Consider the following 16,676-nt stretch of genomic DNA (forward strand, 5'->3'; position numbering starts at 1 on the left):
TCTACTATTCGACTCGTAGAATCTTTAGTATAAATTAGAATAAATTGAGTTGAGAGTCCGTGGGGTAAATGTTGACTTCAACAGGTCCGCACAATTAACTTTTTAAAACCTGATGACAAGGTTGGGTTTGGTAGAAATGAACACAACTTGATTAGAGTTGGAGCAACAGCATGGTTTGGGTTAAAATGACTGCATTGTTAAGTTTGGGTACCGTCATCTTGTTCAAAGTCAATGAATGGCCATTGTTGTTAAAAACAAATGACATTTACTGTCTGTAGGAAATGGGAAACAAACTGTGGTCTCCTGGAGCCAAGTGTTTTGTTGACCCACTTGGGTGAGACTCGTAACAGATACACAGGCCGACTGGGTTTTGTCTTTCTGAAATAACTGAAACTGTGGTGTTTCTTAAGAAGGCAATGTCCCCTTTTCCAACATATTACTTTCTCTGTAGGTCAGAAACCAGTATAATAGAACCAGTGAATGATCCTGTGGCCTATGAATTTGGATCGGTCTTTTTACTAAAGCACTTTAGTTGGAGCACCGGAGGCCCAATGTAACCACCAAGTTCAGGGTTTATGTGCTTATAAAACGTCTTTTAAAGCCACTAGTTATGTTTTCAATTATTTTAATGATCATGCTCCACACAGGAAAGAACTTTGCGTGTTCCAGTTGTTACCTACAGGTTATTTTAGTACATTACTTATTTAGTTATTATTTACACTTCTGATTTATTATGTGCCTGTGTACGCATGTGCATGTCCTACTTTACACTGCACAGGTGAGATTATTTGTACCTACGTATGCATTTCTGGGCAGAAATACCTCCATTTTAAACGCATCATTAATTCAGAAACAGGCCTTGCTTATTATTATTGTTCTCCTTTTTTAAACTGAAAAACATGGTGCAGTTCATATGTTGTTCTGCATCAAAAAGGAAACCCCCCAAGGTAATTTACAATGAAAAATAAAAATGCAAGGCTTTAGAACATCGGTTTTTCCTAAAATATACCACAAAAACATTTTAAATGTTCTTGTTTCAACAGAATACAAGTGGAAACTATTGTTTTTGTACTCCAACTTTATTTACGAGTATCACTTGTTTTTCCCAAATGCTTTAATCTGTTAACTTGTCCCAGAGAAACATTATTGCTGTTGATAATGATCATTCATAGCACATATGCCCTGGAGCCAGCCATTATTGTGTCACTTTGTCACACTTTGCACCATATTATGAACAATATTGTCTTAGACGTTGAGCCAATTGGTCGTGAGTAATCTCTTCAGGTCCTGTCATTAGCTGTTGAACTGTGTTGTGAGTGGTGGAGGCAGGTTTTCTCAAGTCTGATATGTCATTCATCTTTGCTCCCGTAGGGGGTGATGTTTTGCAAAACATTAAAAGCATATCTGTATTGTTTTGTTTTAGATGATATGTGAAATAGCTGTTTTAAGTGGTGATATTCCCTATAAGGGAAAGGGTGAATCTGTAAAAGCACTGAGGAAGATTCAGTGAAGTGTAAGTTATCTTAGTGAGAGCAGGGGAGGACATGTTAGTGTTAAGGAGCATTCCTGAGTGACGGATGTACAGCACAAGCAGCAGCAAACATCCTCTCTCCTCTCTTATTTCTCTGCTGCATGGCACTTCATGAATTAAAGTGATGTGATAGAAATATTCAGTAGGCGATCATAAATGTGCTGTTGGATTCACTATGTCATGTTTATTTAACCATTAAAAACACCAGGACAACCAATAAAATGCCACATCATTCAATTTACTTACAAAAAACACATTTCTTTCTTAATATCTTATATTTTCCTTTCTTTGAATAATTAGAGACTCATATTTTCTGCCACACAAAAAGTAACCATTGTAATTTTGATTTGGTTCCTTTGCATTTTGCCATCTGTTTTCATTTGCTTGAAGAACCTAATATGAAACATGGAAAGAGCATGACTTTGAGAGTTATTACTTCATAATGTCTCCAAACGAGTTGTTTAATTGGAGTAGTTTGACAACTGTTCTTTGGATGATTTTGACCTGTTGCCCAGAGTGCACATGCTTTCTTCAGCACTGAACAGTAGTTAGCCAGTTGTGGAGGACGGGCTGTTAATGGAGATGGATGTTCTCCCTCGGCCTTCAAGGGCATGTGCAGGGTGTGGGATAAGCTATCTGAAAATATACTGTAAAAGGAAATGAGGACTAAATGTGAAAATAAATTACTATCTATCTCTCTACAGGGCATCCATCTGGCCTCCTTTTGTTAATTTATGAATGACTGCTGGTGTTTACACATTTTATTCTGTACATATTCTGACCTTAAATATAATTTTAAGTACATGCTGAATGGTAGTAGATCCTAAACCAAACGAATTACAAGATCTTAGTTGGTGTGTGGAGTCCTTGTGTGGTCCGTTTCACATTCAATTTTAACATTTTCAGATCACATACATTTTTCCCTCTTTAACCCATGTATCAACTATTTTGTTCCTATATTTTGGTTTCATAAAATCACACTCTTGTTTTCTTTGGCTGTTGCTCGTTCTCCCATCTGTTTCTTTCCATGGAGAACTGTAGTGTGGTCACGCTTGGGTCACGCTTGGGTCACGCTGTGGTTTAGTAATGGTGAAGAGATGTGGTGATATGGAAACCACTGGCTGTGGGTTTCTGCCTCCATGCCTTGGATATAGAGAGCCTATATCCAAGACGGCTCTAGTTGTATTCAAGATGGTGTTGCATTCAACCCAGACACAATATATTAAAAATAATATTATAGCATCACTTTGCATAAAAACAGTATTTGTGTACCCCCTACTGTGAAACAGGATCTTCTGGACAAGTTAATCAGATAATTGAAAGCAATCGGGTATGTCTTTAAACTTGATGTGCATTTTATTTTTCATAGCAAGTTGTTGGGCCATTTGAAGCCTTAACTTATTCCCCCATAAGTGAAAGGAATGAACTGCTAATTTATCGGCCCAGAAGGACAGCAGCTAGCCAAAAAAAATGTCCGCCAGCACCAGTGAACACATGCACCAGCCCAGTCATGTTAAATTATAAACAGCTGCACCATTCAATGTTAATAGCACATTTTGGAAAAGAGGCTTAATGTTTGGTGGCTTTTGGCCGCGCAGATGTGGCCCCTTCCCTTGAGAACGTTGCTTGTTGAGACCATGTTATTCAGCAGGTACAGAGCTACTTCATGCTGCTTGAATTACGCAGACGTTTATCTTCCCTCTTGATGTGCCCTCCTCTCTACATTTAAGAAGGCCGGATGAGGTTTAATTCGGAAGGAAACATGGACATTGATAAATGTTGTTTTAAATTATAATCTGAGTTTGTCAATGACGGCTAATTCAATCCCTCGACAGAATATTCAATTTCACTACATGCAAGTATTAAAATAACATGAAACAACAAAACCTCAAGTGGGTTACACAGGTTACATACCACACATCTCAAATACCTCACCAGTGTAAAGGAGAAATATAATCCAGTAACAAGCTCACATGTTGATATAATAATCTCCAGCCATGACACAACTACATGGAAAAAATACTGTTAACCAATTTAATTACTTCAAATGGAAACACTCAAATTATTTATTTAGATTTTTTACACTTTTGCACAAGTTCAGAACATTGCTTTTAAATTGAAAAAAAAGAGTTGAAAAAACTATTCTCATTTTAAGTGTTACCACTTGAAGTCCTTTTTTAAGTATCTTTAAAAAATACCTTTTGTCAGTCTATAGGACAAGGCTTATACAAAATATCCTACATTTCAAATTTTATGGAAATCCATCGAGGAGCTGTTGAAAATAATTGTTGACATTTTGAGTAAATCTGTAAAATATCTGTACAAAATGTTGACCCAATTCATAGAGTATATGTTGAGATATTTCACTGGAAAATGGGACATTTCCACCTGCTGAGTGCACTAATAGAAAAGCCAGGAAGGGTCTTTTGGATCCATCCTATAAATGTCTGTACAAAATTGCAATGCAACCCATCGAATAGTTGTTGATATTTCAGTCTAGACCAAAGTAGTGGACTGACGGCATCGCTAAAAAACAAAGGGGGGGGGGGGGGGGAGGCAGGAATCCAGCACACTACTGGTCAAACACACGTGACAAAAACTGTTAATGTGCGCTGTAGATATCAACATTCATTGCATCTGGTCTTCTGGACAGCAAGAGGCACCAGAACATTTGCACAGCTTTATAAAACTTAACGTAAGCTCCCAAGTTTGATTGCTGTTGAGCCTTTTCTAGGTCCTCAGTAAATGACTGTATTGATTTCTCTCACGTACCGGCTTGAAACCCCATTGTGATGTGGCTTGAATGGATTGTGTATTGATTGCTTTTTTTTAAAGCTCTTGTGGAAATTGTACTATATATCTATACTATACAATATTGTATATATTTCTTGTTAAATCATTAGGAGGAGGTGGTGGCACAATAAACCCACTCCAACTACTGAAAGGTCTTAGCTGAGAAAAAAAAGAACATCTGCTTTTTACATCTTAATCTTTTTGAATACTGTTGGACATTACATTGTAGACATGTAATGTCTACATTGTGGTGAGCTATATTACTTTTAAAAAGCCAAATAATCCCTCATAAAATACTGTTGATTTTAGTTTCAGGAGGCCAGTTCTTCAGGGATCAGTTTTCCTAAAAATCCATTTGCAACATTTGCATAGTGTCACCATTAATTTTGCAGCCAGTGATTTCTTTTTTAAGCAGCTTTTTTTCCCCACTCTGGTAATGTAATGACCTGTTAAATCTGTTAATAATAACAAATGAATTAAATGACTAATAATAATTCTTTTGGCATTTCCCTGAAGTGTACGTTGCACGCTTCCACAGTAACATCAGCTTTTGAAGGGGATTGGTGATATCTGGCTTGTGTCCAGTAGAGTGGTTTAAGTTAGAAACACATGGAAAGGCTGATGACGGTTTACGTTAACAGGCAACAGACACGCATGCTATGTATAATTTCCTGAAGTGTCAGTATCATTAACATCAAACACACCTCTGCACTTGTCCGCAGCTTTTTCAGCAAAAGTTGATTTATAAATGAAATGTTGAGTTTCTCAACTAAAAACGTGACATAAAAGAAGACATATATTCATTATAGATTACACTATGCATTTTATAGCGTGTAGTCAGAGTCAAATCTCATTTGCTTGAGCCTGGAACACCACTGAGGAAACGCAGCAAAGAAAGGCAGTTGCCCGGGCTGCCACTGTTATAGCTGACTGGTTGTATTTTGGATCCAGCTGTCCACCAAAGCTGAGCCAAGCTGAAGTGCTTTTGCAGTAAATCTCATAGAAAAAACGCCAGTTTTGTTGGATTATGTTGCAGATGCCACCACAGCAGGAGCGCAGTGCATGGCCAAAGTGTCTGTTTACGGCAGATGGATTGCAGAGTTCATATGGAGACAGGTCCTCATTTCAAGTGACCCCTTTCTGCCACACAAAAAGTAACCATTGTTTTAGTTGCCATGTATTATCACAATAATTCATTCTATTTATGGCTGCTTTTTTGATCAGACAGGCAGCGACACTTGTTTACTGTTTTTGATTTGGGATGCTGGTAGACATATTTTGTTACCTTTGGACAGTTGTTTCACTCTGTTTTCTATCTTTATGCTAAGCTAAGCTAACCAGCAGCTGGCTGTAGCTTCATATTAAACGTACAGATCAATCTTTTCATTGAGTTTCCTGCAAGAAAGCAAACTTGTGTATTTCTCAAAATATGAGCTATTCCTTTGATCATACTATAATTACATACTTTTCTATAACAAGCAGCAACAGCTCCTTTTTAACGTGTGACTTTATTGTGTTGCTACATGCTCTGACATGTTTTTGTAACATTTACCAGGCCTTCCCATTTGAGTTGCGTCACAAAAGAGAACATGAAAATAAAAGGGCAAGAATTAAAAGCAGAGTTTTGAATTAGTGACATTAAATTGAGCGATGCTTTTGGACAATTTAACCAGACCGCTTGCTTGTTTTTAAATGAGGGGCCTTACCAAGGGGTATTGTACCGAAGCATTGTGACTGCTATGGGCTGTGAACACTGAGTTCAAACAGTCATTAACCAATAGTTTGTTAACGTACCGTGTCAGTGATCAAATGGGGCGCCATTGTTTCTCTGGGCAGACATATGCGCTCACCCGCTCTATACAGAAGAAACGGCAATGCCTTTTTAAATGGAACAGATTTTATTTAAGAAGATATTTGTAATGTAAAAGGCCAACTAAATTGGGACACAATATATCACTTCACAAAATGTAAACAATCTAGTTGGGCCATCCACTAAGTATTCATGATGGGGTCCACACTATTTTCATGTGTTTTGCATATAGCCGCTCTATTGAACCTTTTAGCCTCATTAAACTCCCAGTTTGGGTTTTATGGATTCCAATAGGTTGATGTCGCTGTGTGCCTGCTGGATGTGGTAGTAGCCTGTTGTTTTCTAACATTAGCCAGTTGTATAATGTGATACTAGGTCAGGGCTGTGTGTCTGGCAGCTTGTCTTGGAGTTTTTCTGCCCATTATTAGCTAGAAATGTCTTAATGCAGCTTGTCAAATACATTGAGTTAAGTTTTTCAGAGTTAATTCTCAAACAGCAACTGGTGGAAAAACTCCAAGGTGCATGTGAACTATGTTATAATATATGTATGATGGTATAATAATCTCTGCAATAATCACCTATCAGTACTTTTATCACATTATATCTGGTGTTATTTCAGTACAACACCAGATACTGTTGTATATTAAACTTGTTGAAGTATTGAGCCAGTAACAACTGGCTCTATTTCGTCCTCCTTTATAAAGTTCAGAGCTAGCATGAAGCTCTTAAACAGCTGAGTTATTGTTGGACCCTTCCGTCTTTGAAATGTCCCTTTAGTCTTTACACTGAGTTATACTGCAAAGTGCTCTGGGGTTATAATTTTACAGCTGGTGTCTGCAATGGCCTGCTTCCAAACAACAGATATCAGCTTGTAGAAAAACATATTGCTCCAACATCGTTTACCTTTTTATGCAATCTCCAAACAATCGCCTGTAATCACATAATTACTCACAATAATGGGACATAATACAGCATATCTGAAGTAACAGCAACACATATAAAAGAGGAATGTTGGGTGCATTAAGAATCATGACTAGAAGTCTGCCACTATTGAGAAAACTATGCTCTGCAACAATGTCTGATTCCTTCCTCTTCTGAGTGTAGTATTTTTAGCAGAATGCATGACCTTTCCAAGAGAGGTTTTTTGGACACTAAGGTATCCATGTGGTCTGAGGATGAACTCTCTGTTTTTTTAATGTGTCCATATAAACTTGTTCTCCTTGGGGGTTGTTCTTTTGGCTCCAGCACTGGCAGAAGTTAACTGTCCCTCTTAATATACTGTATTTGGTCTATTCTGGAGTTGCTAATGTGTTGCTTAACTTTATCTCTGTGTTGTCATGACGACCAGTGTGTGCTTACAGAAAAAGAACACATTTTGACATGCTAGAGTTTTTATTTCCAAATGACATCATTTAAATCTCCAAACCATGAGGCCTTACACACTGCAGTGCACCTTTTTTTTAATTGTGTGTGTGTGTTCATTTAATCACATTACACTGTGGTGAACCCAACGGAGAGGGTTCATGTAAAAGTAACAACAGTTGAACGATGACTTGATTATTTGGAAAGAAGTCTTTTTTTGACTGCAGAGTGAGTTGTGATAAGTGTAAGGTGATGTATGAAGGTAGTTCTTGGTAACTGGACTTTTGAGTCTACAAGATAACGAGTGAGCCTGCTGTGTAGTGTTGAGAATGAGTTGACCCGTCTAGTGGTGAGCACATAATACTAAGTAGGCAGTATATCTGCAAAATACCTGAAAGATGAACAGTTGTCTTGTGCAGTAATATACAGTCTAGAATGCCAGTGCTCAAGTTTTGGATGTGATATTAGCAGCTAAAAAAGAGGAAGAATCTGGATGAGCTGGAGGAACTTGAGGCTGGAGGGAACCACTGCTTTATTTGAGTTATTGTTTATAAGGAAATGGCTGATATGAACACCTAGTGGCATAATTAGGGCTTTTGTTTTGCTGTGTGCCATCTTCATTTACTCTTTAACCAGTAATATATAGACTGAACACATCTGAACAAAGGATAACATGTGTGGCCTTTTTATTATAATACCAAACCTATTAAATTAGCCCTTGCGGTTGCAGAGATAACACCTTTTTAGTTTGGGTATGCAATTCTCAGCAGAGAATTCCTCACATTTTTACAAAAATATTGAATTATGAATTTATTTGTGTTCCTTTTATGTCACTCATAATCCACACTATTTAGCACGAACAGGCTAATACGGATGCGTGTCAGAGTTGTGTCCTCTCCACTTCGACAAACATCTTCTCTTGAGTGGAATGCAGACATGTTATTGTATATCACTGCTACACAAATAAACCTCCACTGAGCAGACGGCGTGTGTTGTCTCACAGCTGTGTGTATTTGTGTGTGTGTGATACCCTTTATTTTTGTAATTACTATCCCTGTAAGAAAGAAGAGCATGCTGGGATGTGATGAAGAGGGCCTCTCACGCGAAGGTGCATGGACTGGATACATCTTTGGTTTGCATCTGTTTCCGAGTTTTGCTTATGCTATAGTTGCTTCCACTTGAATTCATGTACGTCGGTGTGAATTAGTGTGTTTCATCACAAGACAACGGCAGGCAGGTCAGTCCACCATGTTGGTTCAGGGGAGGTCCGCTGTTTATAAGGTAATTAGAGTGCCTGTGGTTCAACCCGGGTAACTGAGGTCAGACTAATCTATGTCTAGATTTCAGGGAGGCCCCTGTAAAATGATATGCATCACTGGTCAAATGAAATAACCTTTTTGATGGAAAGAAAAGGCACAGGTGGCAAAACAATCGGATTGTCTGTGATGTGTGTATTCTGAACAAGTGCAGGTCTAGTGCGTCTGAAGTTAAATGTCAGTCAAAAAGCTGGTGTTATGTGTGTGTGTGTGTGTGTGTGTGTGTGTGCATGTGACTCTGGAAGCTCATTGAAATTCGTGTCAAAGTATCATGAATGCTTCTGGGATAGCTTCCCCCCCCTGTTCTCTCACTCATGAATATGAATGAAATCCGCATGTGTTTTGAATTTGGTTGCTGATTTGAATAAAGTACATGAGCGCCTAACAAGCTTGCACATCATTGTATTCTGAGCTGTTATGAAAAGTGCTAAGGCTCTGTGCATAATGACTCAGCATGGTCTTGTCGTACGCTGCATATTAAAAAGAGCTTCATCTCTAATTACCCATGAGTAATCTTTTGGATAGGATTTTTTTTCTGCTGGATGCCAAAACAACAAAGGCACATTCATATGGTGCTCTTTGACTGTCCCCTAGTGTGTCACTGTGGACAGTGATTTAGATCTGAGCTGTTCAAACACAGTGAGAGGAGATGATGTGGACTATTATAGCCTTCAAAGAATCAATGCCAGATATTCACTCAGTCAGTTGTGTCAATATCAGCAGAGCTGTTTGGAGAAAACAATGTCCTTTTTTGATTTAGTGTTGGCGTGCTAAGGTAAGAGTTAATTCACACTCTTCATACAGACGACATTTACGTGTTTCTTCATAAAGAGTTAAGTCGGCTCTTATTATGGGAAAAGCGTTACAGTTTTACTTAAAGCCACTTTTGGAAAGGTGTATTTGGACTGCGAGTACTAATTGCAGCCAACAGTTTAACTGCAGTGCATTAGTGTTCATGTTGTTTTAGGACAATAACACCTAAATGCAAATTTCAGCGCTAATATACGTCTGGTGTGTGATGAGAATATTATTTATACGTATCAGCAGTTTATCTCTGAGGCCTAACAGATTTTCTACCCCCAGACTATAAATCGTGTAGTTAGTTTGAGGTTATTTTATTGCTTTAGTGCATTGACCTTCAGCCTATATCTATCACCCAGTGTCTTCACGAGGCATGTTGTTTTAACTTGCAGACGAGTCATATCATTACTATCTTGGTTTTGCATGTCAACCGCTCCCCTGGTCTGCCTGTTTTCATGTCCAAGTGTCAAAATAGAAAAGGTTATCAAAGAGACAACTATTTTAAATTAATATTTCTGAAAGGACAATTCCAGATGATACTGTCATTTTGTTTTAAATTGCAAATTAACCAAATATCACTTAGATTTGTTTAGTTATTGATATAATGAGATAAGGTAGAATATTGATTTGCGCTAATGAGCATTTCCTTGAATGATAATTTAATAAAGAAACAGTTCAGTAGAACATGAACTTCAACACAGATATGAACCCAGTTTTCATGGGATGTTGCCTTTCTCATGATCTTCTGGAGACGACATAGATGTTTGTTTTCACATGATTGTTCAACTAACCCTAGTTATTTTACTACGCTGTTTATTTGCTATAAGTACCCTCTGTCTTCATGGGGATGTTATTGTGACATGAAATATTGGGTCACACATGAAACCATCCTCGGATCAGTGCTCTCTCTCACATCCACAAACATCAAAACGTTCCACAGTTTGGCATGCACTGGTACATTTTACTGCACTTGTGCAGTACTTCCAGGCCTAATAAATATCCTACATACATAAAACTAATTTAGGGTTTTTCCGGTAACTAGCATACAGTTCATAATCGAACAAACATACTAAAGTTACATGTGTTACATTTACAGAGCGTTTGCACAAAGCCTTCCTCAAAAATGCGCTTTATAGTATGCTAACAACTTTATGAGGCCAATAAATCACCAGCGTCAATTTGATCAATCAGATTCAATATCTGGACAACCTTCAATTTAGGATTCCCCCATACCTCCCCCGTCATGTGTAGAATCACACAATGCAAACCACCTCCATAGAGGGCCTCATGAGTTTCAATTGTTGCTCTCTGGAAGTAGTAAATATTAAATTGAGTGAAGATGTGAGTGAAATAAGTACTTGGCTGCTCTGTATCTGTACCCATGAAAATGACTATAAAAGCACTCGACTGTTGAAGGTGTAGCCATTAGATTGCAGTAGTGCAGAGTCAGTGATTTACCTTCCCAGGATTATTATTGCAAAAAGCATGACCTTTTTCTTTCTTCTTTTATGCGTCATTTGATTTGTGAATAAAATTGCAGTTAGCAAATGGAAAATCTAACTTCAATAAGATTAGATACGGAAATTAAGAGATTCCTTGATTCACACTCGTTCTGTTCCACGTCTCTTAACGGGCCATTTTAGAGAGAGATCTTGTAAATCCAGTCAGTTTAACTGTCTTCACATAACACAATCTGCTTTTCTTACTCTCTCACAACATTTCTCCTCACATTTTTCCTCATGTATAATTTGGATTTCTTTTATAGCTCCTACGGTGTAGCGTTTAGGAGCAGGAAATTCAAGTTTCAAGGCACATTAGCAGAGTGGCTTTGGGGATGACACTGTCGGCCTTTCGTCAGTTTCACCACTTTGGTGCAGACTGAAATATCAACAACCATTGACCGGATTGCCACGATAGTTTATACAGAGATTAATGGTCACTAGAGTCTGATCTCTTTACTTTTAATTTGACATTTGTGGATTTGAATGGAATTTTACATCAACTTTAGGATGTATTTTCATTAAAAAAGGGAAACATTTCTGTTCTCCTCGGGATGACTCAATACATTTGGTGATCCTACAACTGTACATTTAGCGCTATCATCAGGTCAAAAAATGTTGTCCAAAACTAACTAATGAGATTCATTAAGCACTAACTAGCAATTGTTGGCACGCCACCACACTAAGCTAAAGTGTTAGCATGCTGCTCCTGTTAGCATGCAGACTCACAGAGCTGCATAGCTGGAGAGTTGCTGTACGTTATCCTAGAGGAGCCTCATTGAGCATAGATTAAACATGGTATGTAAAGTAAATGTGTCAAATGTCATCAATTGTTTTGAAATGCTGGTGAGCAGAGAAGGAAGAACATTCATTCTGTGAAATTACCACACGGGCCCATAGGAATGCCCCGTCATCATAACAGCTCCTGAATGGAAGCGGTAAAGCATTAGTGTAATCATCTTTCAGCACCATTATCAAAGTGAGTGTGACTGCACTATATTGCCATGACTTCATGCTGTAATTGGATATTTTATCACCTCCTGCTTGAAAGTAACACCTGGTAGCACCTTTCCTTAGCGCTGAGCGTGAGTCCGGGATGACTATTACCTCATGGTGATGTGAATCGTGCTGATAGAATATTGCAACAATATGTTATCATGGAAATGGTATTAATACAACTTAACACAGATGAGGAAATGATGCAACATAGAAGACGTTAAAGAAAAGCTTATTGGTTTGTTGCTTTCTCTCTCACTCACACACAAACACACAAACACACACACACACTGTTTGGATAAAGAGTAATTCATCTATTCATTCATCATGGCCTTTATGAAATTCCATAAATGCATTTTCAAGTAAAATTGAAGGGATTAGAAAGGAAATTCTGAAGAGAATTATATAGAAGGAAAACCGAGCATAGATGAAGAGTGGAGTTCAGTATGTGGTCAATAAGGGAAATAAGAAACGCCACAAAGTCTGCATAGTCGTGTGTGTGTGTGTGTGTGTGTGTGTGTGTGTGTGTGTGTGTGTGTGTGTGTGTGTGTGTGTGTGTGTGTGTGTGTGTGTGTGTGTGTGTGTGTGTGTGTGTGTGTGTGTGTGTGTGTGTGTGTGTGTGTGTGTGTGTGTGTGTGTGTGTGTGTGTGTGTGTGTGTGTGTGTGTGTGTGTGTGTGTGTGTGTGTGTGTGTGTGTGTGTGTGTGTGTGTGTGTGTGTGTGTGTGTGTGTGTGTGTGTGTCCCCTTTTGTAGGAAGATGTTTCCCACATTAACAAACACAAATGTAATCAGACAATCACTGGATCACAACACATTTTGCAGATCTTTATTTATGTTACTTGTCAAACATTATGCACGTCATATGGAAATGTGATACCTGATCTGTGATTGTTTGAAGTATTTTGATGTGCCTGCTGATATGCATGTCCATTTGATGTTTTACAGAAGGAAATGTTGCAAGGGCTTCAAGTTTGTGTTGGGCCAGTGTATTCCTGAAGGTAGGGGAAACGTTTTGTCTTGTGATTATTTTTGTATTTCTATCCTATAAGTATTGAGTCCTGTAATGTTCACTTCACTTTTTCGTGTTTTTAACCTCATTGAATGTTTACCAACCCGTGACAGGCAGTTTGCCTAAAGTTTTTAGTTGACAAAAACTGAGAGATCCCCTTTTGTGTGTTCTTTGTTTTCTTGTTCACACAAGTGAGCGTGTGACGAAATGCCTTGTTTATTTCTCTAGACTATGATGTGTGTGCTGACGCCCCTTGTGAGCAACAGTGTACTGACCATTTTGGTCGAGTGGTGTGCACCTGTTACCCTGGATACCGTTACGACCGTGAGCGTCACAGAAACCGAGAGAAGCCCTACTGTCTGGGTAAGTCAGCCCTAGTTCAGCACCTCATAAATATAATTCCTCTTTAAAAACAAGGATATATTGGTACAAACTTGCACTCTTCTACCTATTTAATAGCAATCTTTAAGTACAAGAAGTCAAACTATTTCACACAATCTCTAGATTGTATTGATCTGGTCATTCCCAATGTCCACTTGTGTTAAAGACTAGAGCAGAATTTAACACAAAAACATGTTTTTGTTTGCTGGTTTTCAAATATGACTGAAGTGCTCCATTGACTATACAAACACACTGCAATTGGGAAGAGATTATAATTATGTTTGGTTTCATTTTGCTTTTAACCCATGATCACATACAATTCATTACTGTTGAAATGTAATTTGTCTTCCGTAATCGTTTACCCTAACAACTCTCATTAGACCAAATTGTGCACAAAGAGGTTAAATGGATTAATTGCTTTTGAGGAATTGATACATTTTGATGTATCATATTACACATTGTCAATACAGTATGTAAAATATATATGTTCTTTGTCTCTCTCCTTCATTTTCTCTGTCGGTCACTAAAACATATAGACATCAACGAATGTGCAGACGAAAACATGACTCTGTGCTCTCAGATCTGCGTCAATTCTGTGGGGGCCTACAGGTGTGAGTGTGAGACAGGCTATTTCCTGGAAGAAGATGGGAAAACGTGCACCAAGGGGGAGAGAGGTGAGAATAGTATTTTTACTCGGACATGTTCTCGTTATTTGAGAGCACATGCGACTGTGATGTGACCACACATTGTTATTTGGTGGGAGAAAAGGAGATGAGAGGGGGGGGGGGGGGAGGGTACTGCAAACCATAGGCACCTGGTAATCATTACACATCCTGGCTCCAAGTGCATGTCAGAACATTTCTCCCAAACATACCGCTGCCCCCGTGACTCCTGGTCTTCGGATTTGCTGGATGCATTTAAGGAAAACATCACAAAAGGTCCAGGCGATAATAAAGTGTTATTTGCCCCACATTCACTTGCAAGTGAAGCGTTCATTGGCTGCAGATGGGCTACTTCCTCCCATGAGTTTATCTTCCATTACCTACTATAACATTGAAGGAGAAGCTGAAGAATGAGAAACAATGGTTCATATCGTCTTGCTCCTGCTTTATGTCCTGCTGCATCATAACGTAGTGTCCAGACACTTCCACTCTTCCATAGAATAGATGTACGTGTAGAGATGGGGCCCTTGTTATGTTGTTTCTTTCTACAGCATTGATAGAAGTTTGTTCTGAATAAAGTGTTCTTGATTGTAGAACTAAATGTTCTACGAAAAACCATCTTTTTGTAAAATGTTCAAACATGCAAATATGTCATTTTATTGCATCGTTTTACCCCCATCAGCACTAGTCTGCCAGGAGGCTCTGACAGATACACAGTGTTCCTGACGAAGACAAGGATCTTACGTGAACCGCAACCCCCCGGGTCCTAATGACATTGTTCCAGAGAGATACATCCTGCTGTATGAACCAATCGTCCCCTAGTTAGCTCAAACTGTCACCAGACTATCAGTGTGACTCATCAACCTTACTGTTTTGTATTTGTGGTTCTTCTAATTGCTTTCACACCATCTTAAGACATACTTGCTCAAATCATACGACATTCTTCCACATATTTAGTAAACAAAGTGATGTGTTTTCCTTTTTTTTTTTTTTCCTGCTGATTTTCTGAAAGAATTATTTTCAGGTAACTTTTGTGAAAGATTCTTTTTTTTCTCCCAATTTCCAGCGATGCATCTCTTTGAGAAGTCTGACAACGTGATGAATGCTGGAACTTGCTCAGCCACATGTGACGATTTCCACCAGATCAGGATGTCTGTCTTGCAGCTTAAACGGAAGGTAAGAGTCAGAAAAAAAATGGAAAAATATGCATCTTACAAATATGAAATGTAATCTATGCAGTTTACCAGTAATGCTAAACCCCTTTCATCTTAAATCGTACTCCTGCTTTTTTAAATGTATCCATAGTTTAACACAAAAAGTCTCCAGTGAGCATCATTAAACTCGCCTTCTTTATTCAGCTGAATGTAAATACCTGGTACTGCTCCGTTTCTTTATCACCACCTGAAGATCTCGCTCTCTTTCTAAAGAGTACATATCTGCCAGTGTTTCAGAAACAGCAGCAGGCAGATTTGTCCTAACAAACTTCCTTCACTGTAGCTGGTAGATGTTTTCCATAAGTGTGAATCGGTTGTGTGAAACTGAACAGTGGGGTTGCATGTCCCTGTTCGTCAACACAGGCGTCAACTGTGGCACTGAACACCTTCAGCTGTAACGTACTGCGCTCATGCAGCTCTACAGTATATGCCTCTTTTTTTTCTTTTCTTAAGTGTGTGTGTGTGTGTGTGTGTGTGTATGCCCTTGCCACATAGCGAGGTCTTTCGACTGCCATATCCACATGATGTTATGCTGAGATCAAAGATTACTTTTCCCGAGGATAACGCTTAGCATACAGAGCAGGAACTCTCCTGGTCTTGCTGAATAATGCAGAGGGGTTACCTGGCCCTCCATCTGTCTGAGTTACAGCTTGTAGCAGATGGAAGATCAGCTTTCATCTTTGGCTGGGTGTATCATTTTAACGTAATTTTACTTGACATTGGCCCTGCAGTGTGTAATTTCCCTGTCCTGTTTGACACTGCAGGACTTTATGAAACATTATATCTAGAAATGACATCCAAATGACTTTCAAATTAAGGAAACAAAGACGGGAATATGTATTTTAGTCGGCCATGTTTATTTGATTCATCATTCATACAGTTTTTTTGTAGTTGACTTGTCATTGACCTGTTCATTATTTTCTGCATTCGTATTCTAGATGGCCATGCTGTCAAACAGTGCTGACATCCCTGAGCAGATGACCAGCGAGAAAATCCTGCCGTCGCCCATATTTTTACCAGGGCCTCCAGGTCTCCCCGGTCCGCCAGGTAAACACATAAAGTTAAAGATAATAAAACGATGTCAGACTGCATAAGGAAACTGGCCTGAATCCAGCAGGGACAGTTCAGTTTGAAGCAAGACTACGAGTCTACGGCCATGACGTGTGTGAGGCTGTATTTGGGCACAGCTGGGCTTTAAGATATATGCTAACGTCAGCATGCTAACATGCTGACAAGGACCACGCTTGCATGTGAGCATGCTAATATTTGCTAATAAGAACTAAATACGGACTATTAACTGAG

At 38.8% G+C, this 16,676-nt stretch overlaps 1 protein-coding gene across 2 annotated transcripts in view; it reads left to right on the forward strand.

Moving 5' to 3' along the window:
* Window positions 1–16,676, forward strand: part of ccbe1 (collagen and calcium binding EGF domains 1) — a 29,090-nt gene that overhangs the window by 6,114 nt on the left and 6,300 nt on the right. For both annotated transcript variants that reach the window (XM_034547736.1, XM_034547737.1), the window contains exons 3-7: window positions 13,054–13,106; window positions 13,346–13,480; window positions 14,035–14,172; window positions 15,227–15,336; window positions 16,313–16,421. In XM_034547736.1, the coding sequence (XP_034403627.1) occupies window positions 13,054–13,106; window positions 13,346–13,480; window positions 14,035–14,172; window positions 15,227–15,336; window positions 16,313–16,421 (545 nt within the window). The remainder of the gene's footprint in view (window positions 1–13,053; window positions 13,107–13,345; window positions 13,481–14,034; window positions 14,173–15,226; window positions 15,337–16,312; window positions 16,422–16,676) is intronic.

Source organism: Cyclopterus lumpus, chromosome 12, assembly GCF_009769545.1.
Source record: "Cyclopterus lumpus isolate fCycLum1 chromosome 12, fCycLum1.pri, whole genome shotgun sequence".
In the NCBI taxonomy this organism is placed as follows: Eukaryota; Metazoa; Chordata; class Actinopteri; order Perciformes; family Cyclopteridae; genus Cyclopterus; species Cyclopterus lumpus.